General features: G+C 45.5%; 1 protein-coding gene across 1 annotated transcript in view; it reads right to left on the reverse strand.

The window, feature by feature from the left end:
- Nucleotides 1-1,252: 1,252 nt before the first annotated feature.
- The window catches only part of LOC144719135 (cell adhesion molecule 2-like), a 127,868-nt gene continuing 114,159 nt past the window's right edge, over nucleotides 1,253-14,961 (reverse strand). The window contains exons 10-11 of the mRNA XM_078595003.1: nucleotides 6,992-7,114; nucleotides 1,253-1,745 (exon numbers count right to left, since the gene is read on the reverse strand). Of these exons, the coding sequence (XP_078451129.1) occupies nucleotides 1,627-1,745; nucleotides 6,992-7,114 (242 nt within the window). The 3' untranslated portion in view covers nucleotides 1,253-1,626. The remainder of the gene's footprint in view (nucleotides 1,746-6,991; nucleotides 7,115-14,961) is intronic.

Consider the following 14,961-nt stretch of genomic DNA (forward strand, 5'->3'; position numbering starts at 1 on the left):
GGAGGGGAAAAACAGAGGAATCGCAGAAAAATCCACAAAAACACGGGGACCACTTGAAAACTCCAAATATACAGCAGGCGTCAGGGTCGGGATAGAACACACGACCTTCTGTATACCAGGCAAGGTAGTTAACATCTCACCACTGTGGCGCCCCATACAAACGTTTCATTGTACGAAATGCATCCCTCAAATTATCATCCACACGTGTGTCCACGTGTATTGGCGATGCACATCGAATCCAGATGAGAGAGTCTATCTCAAGTGGGATTATTTAGAATGCTTCTGTTATAAATTTGGCAAACCACTTATCTACCTTTCTCACAACTTTCACATTTAATTCACACGCTTTCCAACTGCTGTCTAATTATAATTATTTTTTTTATAATCGTTGAAACTTTTACGGACTCCCCGCATGTCACGCATGCCATTTTTTTAAAATATTTTTTTTATATTTCAAGAAAGTATTTGTGATTCACAAATGCAACAGGCGATGAGTCAATCACACAAATAGCAATGGTTTAGTTGACAGTAATTGCATGCCCTCAATACTGAAGTGTCTACGCACACGCGCGCTGTATGCTGTGCAGATGAATGGCCTGGACTGTGTATCTTCCCTACCACCATACACCACCAGAACTCCAGATGGTTCCCCAGATTTCGATACACCGCAGGGCATACATTTACACGAGCAACGTTTGACTCTAATTTTAAGTTGTAATTGTTTGTCCTCATTAAACATCTAAAACAATTTTTAAACTAACGTTTGCCTGTTAAACGCGATGATTAGACATTTAACCGCTTAGCCAAATATACAACATCCAATTATCAGCACGTGCACGAAAAAAAATGTGTTGAACAATTAACCAATGGATTCAAAATGACTCAAGGTCGATTTGTAATTGTATGCAGCAATTACATCGGTCATTTAAAGGACATGTCTTTTGAGAGGATTCTTTTTACACGTTTCTTCAAGTTTCCCAGTAACTAGGTGATGCCCGTTTCAAAATTCATTTCCACCTCCCGCTAATTCGCATGCTCTACCTGTGCAAAGTCATTTAGATGAAGAGGATGAGTGTGAATACTATACCCCGTGTGTGAGCATCAAGAGCTTCTAACGCAAGATCCGGAGGGGTTTCCAAGATGTTGTGCAGAATTGGGGGGGGGGGGGGATTTCACGTGCCACACATTGAACGCCAATGTGATTCATTTTATACAAGTGAAAAACTTTACGGTGTGATGAGAACTCATCTACTTTTGGGTGGTACATTTTAGGAAATGGAAAATAGGCGGCGTACACACATTTATTTTGTTTAACCACAGTCATAAATTTAAAAAAAAAAGATTTCAGACTTATTGTATGTTTTCCTCAGAGCCGCGACGGGGCGAGGAGGTATCCCAATCGTAATGCCACTCCAAACGGTGTGAAAACAACGCGGGCACGAACACTTTTGGCTCCTTCAGATTTAACGGGGGCAACTGAAAATTAATGACCACGCTCATCCTAAACAGCGGACGCTCGCAACACCGGCACCAACCCCTTGTTCCGGGGGGGGGCCTTGGCATAAATTTTCAGCCCCCTCTGTTGTGGTTTTATTTATGCGATTTTTTTTTCTCTTTCCCGCAAGGTCAAATGAAGTACTCCTTCTTCTCCTCCGTGTTGTTCTGCGCGCCGTCCGCTCCCACGATTGGAGTGTCCGCCTCTTGAGTCCCCTCGGCACCCTTCGCCTCGTTGGTCAGGTACGTTCCTGCGAAACAGGTGGTGGAAAAAAAAGAGAATAAAAAACAGTTATTATAGATTTGAAGTTTTCGTGACTGCAAGGATCCATACTCTTTGGTTCTTTCGGTAAAGTCACGTTGGTGAAAAAAATAAAAAAAATATTTTTTTTTCATTAAAATTGTATTATTATTTTTATTATTTTAATTTTATTTTATTACTTTTTTCACTTACGTAATAAACAAACAGGCTGTCTGTACAGCGCTAGCAGCAGAGGGACAGCTTTGAGCTCTTCTGCCTGGAAGAAGCGCCAGAAAAGCGAAAGCCCTCGTCGTGGACGTGAAGCCGGATCATGGGTGAGGATAAACAGCAGAGCAGGGCGTGCCTGACAAGCCAACTCCATCCCATTATGCGCGCAACTGTATGATGAGCATTTACATTACTGGATTGCCTATCGTCACACCACTCTGACAGCCTGACCTAAAAAAACACGTGGCGAGATGTTAACCACCTCGCCTGGTATGGAGGAGGTCGTGGGTTCGATCCCGACCCTGATGCCTGCATATTTGGAGTTTGCGGTGTCTCTCTCGGTGGTCGCGTGGATTTTTCCCCGGGTCCTCCGAGTTTTTTTCGCTCAACACTTAGAATCAACATCGCGCGTTTAGAGTATTTGGCTGCTATAAATTTCCACACAATAAGCCAATTTGTTGAGCTGTCATTTGTGGCCAGGTCGCTTCTGAAAAAGACCTATGCAGCTCAGTGGGCCTTACCTGGTAAAATAAACATTGTTTAGTTTGTAGTTGAGTTTAAGACGTATAAGCGAGTGGGGGTCAGATGTGTACTTTAAGGGGGTGACATTTAAAAAGTAAGAAATGTTACAGTAAAATGCCCTGTCCGGATGTTGACCAATGCACCATCCTGGAACTATGGTCCATTAAAGTTCAACGGCCACAACAATTGTTGTTCACACGGGCCCCTAATTAGGGTTTTTGGTGACATGTCAGCGACCTGTTAAAACTGTGTTCAGAAAGTCTGTGTGTATACAGGTCGCAAAGTCATTGCGGCCAAACGCATTGAGGCCACCTCCACCGCATCGCTACCAACGCTTCATATCCTCCATCTCATCGCTATCAAGAATGGTGACTGCTTAGCGCGCTATCCAAAGATGCGCTCCTGCAGCCGTCTGGAACGCTCTTCCTTCCGATATTAGGAAGCCAAAGGAGCTATGCACTTTAAAATCAAGATCGCAAACGAATTTCTATAGAACTGCTTTTCTTGTTTAGTTGTCCTTCACCCGGCACCCACGATGAGCACGGTTGGCTACGTACGGTGTGAAAGAAGTTCAACATACATGTATGTATCTGTATGTACAGTACGTATGTTGAACTTCTTTCACACCGTGCGTAGCCAACCGTGCTAATTGGTGGTACATACACACCCTCCACCAAAATCCCGCAGCTTCTCAACACAGTAGACACACAGTGACCTCGAGAATCTGACCTGTCAGTATCCCACCATTTGCTCTCCGGTCTTTCCCCGTTGGCTGCATACACATGGCGCATTGTATAACGGTCCACCATAGAAATCCACCGTTGTAAAACGTAAATCGTCGGCGGACAACATCGCAAAGGGGCCCCGCATCGTGAAGAATATTTATCAGCTGCGCATTCCACGGAACGTGAAAATAATTTCATGAACAATCACACGAGGTGTATGAGCGTCGCCCTCCTGAAATTAAACGCTCATTGTCAGACCAAATTGAGCACTCCGTGCACGTTTGCACGCATTGAAATATCACAGAGATCTCCCTTTGGGGGCTCGCGCGGGTGAAATGAGATGCATTTTTACTATCGAGCATTTACGTTCTCCTGAATTGCCACCAGCGGTCTCGTGCACACACACACGCAATGGCTCTCGATTTGTTTGCGAGCACAAAGGAACGGGAGGCAGTAAAATGTAAATTGCTGAGTTGGCATAAAAAAAAGAAACTATAAGCAGCCAATGATATAGCATTCAGAGAGCGCAGCACAATTTTGAATGACACTGAGCAGTGACGCAACTGAGAATGAAAAAGTACCTCAGTTAAAAGCTGTCTGGAGCGAGTCTTTATCTCCACATTTTTTTTCGCAACTCTTGGCAACACCGGTGCTCTTTAGACTTTTCACGGCGGAAGAAGGAGGGGGGGGAGAAATGCCATCTCGTCTCTCTCTTTTTTTTCTTCCTGCAGCGTAAGATAGCGTCTGTCTCTTTTTTACTTATGCTCTTTAAGGCTGACACACTGCGAAAGACTTCCCCTTTTCATGCCTGCCTGGTACAACTGCGGCCCTCCCACCGCCCCGCGAGTGTCTACGTCATTATTCTTTGCGCTTTATTCAGTCAAACCCATTTTTTTTTACCTCTTCCAATTACACAGCTGGCAGAGTATAAATGCGCATTCGCAAGGGCAATCCTCCCCACGGCCAATTAATGTTGACACACGCGACGCCGAAAGAAGAAATCACTCGCGGGGAGAACCGCCGGGGGGAAGTGTGGCTATTTACCACGTGTTGTGCTGACACTCGCTCTAACGCCAGAAGGACTTGGAGAATATCTCTACGCGAACACGTCTGGGTACTTTTCATTAGGCAGCGATACGACATTGGCCCTCGAAATATATTGCTCGAGAAGGATACGAATGCATCTAAGCTGGGCCCAAAGAGTGACCAACACAGAAGTAAGATAAAAGTTGCATGTAGAATAAGACCTGATGCAGACAGTGATGAGAAGGAAACGGACACTATTTGGACACGTGCATAGGATAGATAATAACAGGAAAAAAATTTGTTGTTCGGAAAAATGCAAGGAACCTGAAATAGATGAAGACCTCACAGAGACTGGCTTGACGAATACAGAAGAGAGAGGTTGGTGCCAAAATGATGTGGCCACTACTTGAGAATATTGACACAAATACAGAGAGGAAAGTGGAAACGAATTACAAAATGTGCAGTCGACACCTTCGGGTTCTCTGCCCATCGATTGTGATGATATTTATTTTTCATGATGACAATTAAGACAAAAACACTTTCAAAGTTATTAGAAAATATTTAACTGGTTTGCTGACAGAACGAGTTTGTCATCCAAATATATGCAGCATAAATGCTGTACGATTAAAAAAACACAAAATTCTAACATCCACATTTGAAACAACTGTGCATAGTAAACATAAATATGCCTGTGCACCAAACATATATTTACAATAATTTAAGCCAATTTAGGTAAAATAAAAACATGAATAATTCATCCGAGATAATGTTGGCAGAAAAAAACTACATTGCACGAGAAAAGGAAGTCTTACCACACGAAAACATTGTATACTCTTAATCCATAGTAAAACAAAAACTGCAAGTACAGCATTTATCACGAAGTGGTGTTTGAGAAGACTTAGTAACAGAGCTTCAAAGCAATGTTTCCTTCACTGTCCATTCTGTTCCAGTTTCTCATGGCTCACAAGATCAACCAGCCAAGCTCTGCGGCCCAAACGTCACTCAATGCAGCTTGCAAGCCATGAAAATCCAATGTCGAAATGCCTATTAAGCATTGTGAAATTTCCACTTCAATTAATGTTTCATCCAAAGCCTAGATTGTGCAATTGATTGAAACCGGTGGCTCAAGTTCAAGAGCATCTCAGAGACATAACAATGAGCAGTGCCTTGAACCAAATAATGTTCCGATCTGTATGAAAATTTGCTGACCCGCCCATACTAGAACTTCGTAGTTCATCGGATTCCTCCAGGAAAAATAAATATTCTGATTCTGATGTATGTATGTTGAACTTATTTCGCACCGTACGTGGCCAACCGTGATAATCGGAAGAGCGCTATCTTGAGGGCGGGGGGGGATAAATACAAAAAAAGGAAACTTTGTTTCCATCAGGGTCAAGCACACGCTTCATTTAGTTGTGCAGCGGTGATGGATCCTGAGCCTTAAAAAGTCAAAACCCTGCTGTGCGTCGGGAAACTGAAGCCACCGTGAGCCCACTGGCACTCAGCCAGCCTTCAATTACCTCCGTTGGCCATCCCCACGTGGGGAATTTAAAAAAAATGCACTAGATCACTCATCTCACTCTCAATGTAATCTAAAGCTGGGACTGATTTCCATTTATCAGTTGCTAAATATTTAATGCATGAGACTTGACATTTAGGTCCATAATTATTATCTTTTTTTTAGCTCTCGCATGTGGCTGCAGCGAAAGCCGTTTTGGCATTTTCTCTTCACCAATTATGTCCCAATTGTGCTTTTGGCTCCTACACGGACAGCAAAGCATATTTCATTCTGGATCCACCCATGACAGCCCATCTACATGTGATTTTAGGGAACATCCCAGAAGGTTTATGACAGCTCTTCGCTTGATATTCTACGACGGCCTGTCTTAACATAGCCCCGAGCCTGCGCTTTTAAATCTTTATTTGTATGAGAGGTTCTTTTGGCACATGTCGATTAAATAAGCCAGCGGTGACTGAATTAAGGTGGTTATGAAATGTATACATTGATATTGGTGCGCCTTGGCTAATATGATGCTGGCCACACGTGAAAATCTTATTTGAAATGAGACGGACACTCAGAACAAGGGCTGGTAATATTAGCAGCAGCAGCAACAGCAGCTGCCTGAAAGCGATACAATCGAGGGAGAAATTAAGCTGCTCTATTCAATTCCCCAAGAAGCTGTTAACACGTGGAGTGAAACGTCGGACAACTTCCCGACCAACCCGCGGTAACAACCCCCGCCAAGGACACATTGGACGGTGAGCCAAACCCAAGGATCTCGACAGTTTCGATTCAAAACTAGCATTGCATCACAAGGCATAAAAAACTATAAAAAATAAACTATTTTTATTTTACCAGGTAAGGCCCACTGAGCTATGTAGCTATTTTTCAGAAGCGACCTGCCCACCAATGATAGCACAACGAAGTGACTAATCACATGGACATTTAAAGCAGCAGCCAAATACTGTAAAATGCACGTTGAATCTAAATGTGGAGGGGAAAAAAACGGATGACCCAGAAAAAAAATCACGCGACCACGGGGAGAGAGAGAGAGACACGCAAACTCCAAATATACAACAGGCGTCAGGGTCGGGATCGAACATCACGACCTCCTGTATACCAGGCGAGGTAGTTAACATTTCGCCACCACGGCGCTAGCAGAGTTGAGCTTTCGGGGTTCATCAGCTGCCGGACCTCCACCACCCTGACCTCTAGCGGCGTCAGGGGTGGGGGTGGGGGAGGGGGGCTCCTCACCTTTATGCCTGGCCAGGTAGCGTCCCAGGATGACGAGCAGGCAGAGAGTGGCGAACACCGCCACCGCCACGACGCCGCCCACCACCGCGTGGTCCGCCCCGCGCGCCGCCAGTGGCACCATATCTGCACTCCCCACCCCCACCGAATACAAAAGATCAACCCTCTCCCCCCCTCTCTCTGTGTAGACTTAGTAGACTGTGGGGGGGGGGGGGGGACAAAGTGCTGGTACACACGCAAAAGTACTCGCCACAAATGAACCGCAATTATCTTCTTGGTTTTTTCGGTAAAGTCACGTAGAATGGAAATAATAAAATAATAAAAATAAAACATTATAAAATCATTCTCACGACGTTTCGGCCACAACGCAAGCAGCCGTCCTCAGGTGAAGAACAGGTCTGTCGGAAAGACAGCGACAGACCTGTTTTTCACCTGTTCTCCACCTGAGGACGGCTGCTTGCGTTGTGGCCGAAACGTCGTGAGAATTATTTTATTTTATTATGTTTTATTTTTATTATTTTATTATTTCCATTCTACGTGACTTTACCGAAAGAACCAAGAAGATGAATCCCTGCAGTCACGAAAGCTTTAAATCGAAATTGAACCGCAATTATTTGACCTTGCTGATCTCTCGTCAAGGAGCAGTAAACCCTCAGGCGAAACTCCGGTCATCCTTGCAGCGGCGGCGGCTTCTGGCGAAACCGCTGAACAAGGACGGTCACCGCATCGTTCACTTTCAGATGCGCTTCCACGGCCATCTGGAACGCCCTTCCTTCCGATATTAGGAAGCCACTGGAGATATGCACTTTTAAATCATCTAGATTGAAAACTCATTTGTTGCGAACAGCTTTGTATGTTTAGTTTGTTGTCCCCCCCCCACACCTTCGATTAGCACGGTCGGCTACGTACGGTGCTAACGAAGTTCAACATACATACACAGATTTCTCCTCTTCCTCCTCCTTCTTGCCTTTGCACTGCTCGACTTTGGAACTCCCTCCCATCGTCTCTCTTCACAAGCACCCGGAGCTTCGTTCAGTGCAAGGAGCTCCTGTGTACTCAACTGGTGTCCTGTCACCAGAGCTCCGAAGCGCTGACCCCTTTGCGTCCAGGGGGCCTTTGTTCGTTCGGCAGCCCCTATCTCAAAATAATGCAGCTCCACGCGGGACAAAAATCCCCCCGTGTTAACCTTCACACACTGTTTGGGAAAGTGCTGTTCGCGAGCACCCGTGAAGGCCGGGAGGGCACACGAGAGGGTGGGTTGGCCAGCACCACGCCCAGCCACCTTTGTCTCCCCAGTGGTGATGTTTACACACCACACCAGATACTCATCTTGATGTATTTATGTGGCCAACCATGCTAATAAGAGGTGCGGGGGAAGGACAACAAACTAAACAAAAAAAGTATTTGAGGACGAGTTGACCTAGGGGAGGTCCAGGATTGGTTCCGACATTCGTTAGTGGTGTTAGCCATGAGCAGGAATCGAACTCAGGTAGATGGGTTGATAGCACAGTGCGCTAACCACTACACAGACACACACAACTCTGTGCATGAATGCATCGTGCATGCACATAGAGATGGGGTATATGTATATACAAACATAAAACAGGAATCAACAAAATATCTCGGCTATAAATTTTAATATTGATGTAAAAAAATAACATCCCAAAATGGGGCAGGTTTTTTTCTCCCTCCACCGAGTAAAGATGAAGAACCATCGATTCCTTGTTTTGTTGCTGAAGAAGGCACAATTTATATGACCGTGTATCAGCAAGCATCAAGCAGTGATAAAAAATAACGTGACATAAATCCGCGGGAATAGTTGAACGTAAAACATTTTGTTGCAAATCTCCAGAAGGCATTGGAAAACTCATCATGAACGGGGTGTTTTAATCAAGTACGGCAATGCTTGTCGGTGAGCGTAAAAAAAAAGATCTGTTTCTGGAAAAGAGAGATGCTGACGTGCACTTTGCTGGCTCGGGTCGCGCTGAAGGAGAGCGGTTGGAAGACAGCTGGCGACCGCACGAGAGGTGCAAAGAGCAAACGGTGCCCGGAGCAAATCGAGAGAAGAGCTGAAGCAGCCCCCCCCCCAATGCGCTGCCGCGAGCTTCGTAAAATAATAAAATAATAATAAAGGGACGGTGCGGGCGTAAGGATTTTTTTAATTGCAATCTGTACGTACGTATGTGCGTTGGACTACTCTCGCACTGTACGCAGCCAACCGTGCGATTCGGAGGTGCGTGCGAATGGGATGAGAGCGAGAAAGAGGCCGTTTGTAAGCGTCACGATTACCCCTCATCGTTGGCCACTTACAATAAGCTGGCGCTGGTCCACACGACAAACGTTAAAACATTTTTTTGTTGCAACGAAATTATAGTGAGCCGGGCGGTGGTGGCTTTGGCGCGCGGCCTGTGATCCGGCACTGTGGAGGCAGCGAGGGGTTGGTGGATTATCGCACACAGATGTCACGAAACTCCCTTCCTGTGAGCGTCGGTGTGCTATGCCTTGGCCCGCTGGGATAAGGCAACATTTCGACTCCACCTGCTCCATCTGTGCTGCACCCACAGGCACGCGTGACTTTTACTTGGGTGCTCCTTTTTCCTCCCAAATGAAAGCACTCATTAACTGGCCGATAGTGCCTTCATATATGGAGGACCGCAGAGCTTGGACGGGGGGGGAGGGAGGGTAATTTGGCACCAGCTCACTTCCTGGTTGCTGCCTTTCCTGCTGGTCTGCGTTGCCTCGTGCCTCTGAGTAGTTCTCTCTGTTCGAGAGTGAGCGGATACTCTGTGGTGGCGCGTTGAGATGATCATGACGTTGTCTTTACCATTTATCGGGCAGCTAAATTCAACTGCATCTCAACACGCTGTAAAGACAGCACGGACACACGCATCACAAGGATCGTCGAGACAAGGAGGCACTGTGAGTAGGGGATATGGCTTGTGACCCCTGCCGTTTGTTCCTCTGTCTCGGATGAATTTACCCCACCACTCTTTTCATTTGCGAATGTACGTTGAACTTATTCTGGCACCGCACACAGCAAACCGTGCTCCAGCCAAGTTGAAGCGGAGGAATCCCCCTGCAGAAAATGGGTTCGACTGGGGCTGCGGATAAAATAAGTTGCAGATCAAGGAAGTGCTCTCCTATATATTTGTATGAAGTTTAAGGTGATGACTATGCACATGTAAGAGACAAGCAATCATTCTGTATGTGGAAGAAACGAGGGAGGGTCTTGGGTCTGAACGTGGATTGACGAATCCAAGTTTATTTTGAGTAACCAGGTAAAGCTACTCAAGACACCAAGGATGAACCTCGTCTGCAACAATGATCTGGGTTGCCCAAAGTGGCTTTACTGGGGACAAGAGAACGTGTGTGAGCAGCAGCAGCAGCACTAGAGCAACTGTGGGATCTTGTTGCAGTAAATACGAGGTGACGAGGACGAGGAACAACAGAGCGTCACCCCCACTGCTGCCCGTAGAGACGCGAAGACAGCAAGCAGTCCCTCGTGGTCTCATGGCGAGGGACTCGCATAGGACTCGGCTAGGTAAGGTAATTTACCCTTTTTACCGGGTAAAAGGGTAAAGGTAAAGGGTAAAGGTGTCGACATGCCAAGGGGTAAGGTAAAGGGTAGGGTAAAGGTAGCTCGAAAGAATTACCTGGTAGGGTAAAGGTAGCGCGAAGTATTACCCGGTAAATACGGTGCCTTGTTTACCGATAAAAGCTCCGTGGCGCAGTCCGTGGCCTCCATTTAATAAGTAATATTTAAAAAAATACTTTTGTTAAAAACACGCTTTTATGAAATGTACGAGTAATGGCAGAACTCCACGACTCCAGGAAGTGGCCCCGAAGCTTGCCATAACGTCAGGGACTGTGGCCAATTACAGCCAACGTCAATTGAGCGTGAACAATTAGACCCAAGCCGAAACATAACATATACAAAAAGAATGTTTAAAAATATATATATATTTATTTTATTATATAATATAGTGTTGTCATCAGTATGACATAAGTATACCAAGTTTGCAGTCGATATCACATTGGGAAGTGTGTTAAAATTGAGTTACAAGATTTGAGGATACGACTACGACAACAACGACGACAATAACAAGCGTGTAAAATTGGAATCATCGAGAGTATTCTATATGAATAAAGCGCTCTACCTAGCATTTACCGTTATAAACCTTGTTCATGTGTAGTAGTACCCCAGTAATTACCCTGTAATCGGGTAATTTGTATAAGGTAAGGAGGGTAAAAGGTTGGGTGAAGGTAGGCTCGTTGCTTTTTACCTTTTACCTTACCTGCTAAAGGGTAAAAGGTAGGGTAGAGTGATTGTATTGTGGTAAGGTAAAATTAAGGTAAAGGTAGGCTTGTTTTTTTTTACATTTTAACTTTTACCTTACCTTGCCGAGGCCTAGACTCGCGTGTGAATTAATGGGGCCCAACCCTCCCAACCCCTCCTGCCCTTTGCTTCGTAGCCGTCACCGGAAGATAAAGCTGCACGCGTTCACTCTGCCTGCGGTTGTTTCTTACTCAATTTGTTTTTCTTCTCCTACGAGCGGTTTACCGAACCCACATTAGCACCAGCCGAGTTAAGATCCACCACCGACAAAGACGGCCACGGTGGTGACGTTTGTAAACGAATGAAAGACGCTATTTGGTGCCGCAGCATGCTTGTCCGGGCTCCTTCTCCGCCAGCAAAGCCACACGCAGAGTCACCGCGAGGGCCCCATTATTTAAAACGTCTCACATAACAGCTGGCAGAAAGCTTATCCCAGCGGCAGTAGCACTCACGATTGCTCGCTAATGCCGTCAAAGGGGGTGGTGGTGGGGGGGGGGGGCGCTTGGTGCAGCAACTATAGAGCTCTTAATTCTAGATTTGGAGCTTTCGTGACTGCAAGGATTCATATTCTTTGTTTTTTTCGGTAAAGTCACGTAGGTACAAAATTAAGCGGTTGTGTTTTCGCTACGTTGTCCCCACCTGAAGAAGGATGCTTGTGTTGCGCCCGAAACGTCGTGATTTAATTTAGTTGTTTTCATTTATTTGATTTTTTACCTACGTGACTTTACCGACAAAACCAAAGAGTATAGAGCTCTTTTTCAGAAGCGACCTGGCCTCAATGAAGTGGCTTATCACGTGCAAATTTATAGCAGCAGGCAGATACTCTGATTGAATGTTGATTTTATATGTGGGGGGAAGCACCGGAGAAAAACCCACGTGACCGTGGGGAGAGAGAGATATGCACATTCCAACTACACAGCAGGCGTCAGGACCGGGATCGAACCCCGCCGCCCAGGTACCGAGGCTCGGAGTCAATCTGAGAGTGAATATTTATCGCCGCCTCGTTTGTCAATGTTGTTGGCAAGCATTGTCGCGTGACGGGCATGCGACGGTGCTTCAAGGTGAATCTTTAATGTCTCAATGGACTAGAGTGGCGAACAATAAACGAATGATGTGACACATCTTTGTGATGTAACGCTTATTGATTGCATCCAGCGAAACCGCAAGCAGTCGCCCAGGTTGCAACAGTAATGTTTACGACTTTATCTCGCAAGAAAAAAAGTTGGAGATATTTTTTTAATTAGTTGGAGATCAAAGAAAATGGAACCTGAACCCATTCATTTGACATATTTGTGAGCAAGTAATTAAACTATTTTAAGACCACACATTTTCAGGTTATTATCCCTGCACGATGTGCCTGCTACGTGGAAAAATATACATATTTAAGTTGGTGATGCGGGATTCAACGCATTCGTACTGTTACTTGCCATGCAGACATCGGCAGTAGTTGTTCACGTAACTAGTTTTCACACAATCAAGACGAATTGTGAACAAGTGTAACTGGTGGGGTTCCTTTATATAAAAAAATAAATAGGCACACATTTTTTTTCATTAAGCTGTTTGAAAGCGACAGACTGAATAAGCACCCCCCTCCCACCGCACACTAAAAATGGATGGCGTTATACACTCTTCCACAAGTGTGACTGTCTGTGGTACACCTACAAATATATTTTCAGTCACACTCTTTAATAGCGTGCTAGAATTTCACGTCACGCGATTTTGGACAATTTTTACCCCCCCCCCCCCCATAGTCACACGGCGTCACAAAAAGTCAGACCCCCCCTCAAATATGACGTCACAAAGCTCTGCCCCCCCCCCCCCAAAAAAAATAAATATAACATGCTTCAAATCGCTTTAAACTATTGTCATTGTACTGAGTATTTAATGTGGCGCTGCACTCTGATGTTGTAGGAGAAAACATTTAATAAACGTCTATTTAATTAAGTAGAACGTGATGTCTATATTCATTAAAATTTGCGCATTTTGATGTGACGTCACATTTTTCAACCCCCCCCCCCACCATCGTCACACATCGTCACAAATGTCTGACCCCCCACCCCCAGGTGCGTGACGTAATTTATGGACGGCCCCATTAACATGTAACTGACTTGTAAATGTGTAGTGACATCGCGGGATGTCACTGTGCTGTGCCAGCCCTAGAGAGGCACGGCGTGCGATGTAACGACATCGCGGACACCACGATGGTGTGGGTGTAGTGCCGGCCCCAGAGGGGCTCGGTGAGCGATGGTTGCTTGCGCTGGGTGGCATCACGCTCGGCGTGCAGTGCCAGCCCTACAGGACAGGGTGTGGGTGTTCCCATGGGTTACTGAAGGCCGTGGCACTCCGGTTGACCCGAGAGGACACGTGACGGGTTAAGTCTCCACGGGAGCCCCAAGTGGGGGCTAGGGGTGGTCACGTGGTCGGGGTCCAGATCCTGCTCGAGGATTCTGGAAGGTGGGCGTGGCCAAGGGCAGAGCCGGCCACGCCGCAGAGAATATAAGCCGGGTCCCCCAGAGGGGCCGGCGTTGTTGTTCAGCCTGAAGAAATCTTCGTCTACGTTCTACATTCTCCGAGTCTCCAACACGTGGACCTGGACCCGAGCTTTGGTCCAGTCCGTCGTAGCTAGTGACGTTGTGACTAGTGCAGTTAGCCTGGTGGTCACCACCATAGGTTGTTATTCTGTTAGAGGGCAGTTACCCCGTGTGTTGGTGTTAAATAAACGTGTTGCCTCCAAGAGCACGTCTGCGACTCAGTTTAATCCACTACAAATGTATCAGCAACAATCGCCATTTAATATATGGAGTTTTATCACAAACATCACACGCTTTCTTTCGTAAAACATTTGGCACGATTTTTCACGCAAGAGTAAGTATTATGTTCACACATCTTATGATCGGGTTGGGAGTAAGTTTTCCTGTCAGGCAGAGACTTATTAATACATTTTCCAAATAAAATCATAACTTAAAAGACATTTCTAGATATGTTTTGCCCTCACCATCAAAAGTTTGTTTTCTCAATGCACAACTCAATATTTTCCATTATCTGCGATGGTTGTTCAATTCTCTAAATTCATTCGCAACACCACATTCTATTAACACACAGGAACAATTATATATAAATAATGTTCGACCACTTGCAGCATCTTAAAAAAAACGAACGTCTCCATCTCGCTGAGAGCGTGCGAGTGTTTGAGCACATTAATGTGCATCCGCGTGCGTTCATCTGTGTGCGCGTGTATGCATACGTGCGTGCGAGTGTGTGTGTGCGTCAGTGTGTAGGAGGCGTTCATTATGCATGCAAGTTCTGCACACATAGAGCGCGCTTAAGGACTAAACAGCTGTGCTATTCTCTTTTTTTACAATTCCGTTGAAATTGGCAAGCTATATTCGTAATGTTCCTATCGTGATCCAGTGCTCATTTTAATTCCTGTTTTGTTTTGGTGTTGTCGTTTGCACATTTCCCTTTTCATAAATGTATACACTAACGTGCGCACACACACACGCACACGAGCAAGATATTTTAATCACCAGAGTTCACATTTGCGCAATGTCAATGTCTTAAATGTCAGGCCTCATGCTGCATTATGCATTGAGCATAAATTGTCAAAATAATCACAAGCTGAACATTCAACAGTGTA

The sequence above is a fragment of the Lampetra planeri genome, chromosome 5 (assembly GCF_965212315.1).
Source record: "Lampetra planeri chromosome 5, kcLamPlan1.2.h2, whole genome shotgun sequence".
Taxonomy (NCBI): domain Eukaryota; kingdom Metazoa; phylum Chordata; class Hyperoartia; order Petromyzontiformes; family Petromyzontidae; genus Lampetra; species Lampetra planeri.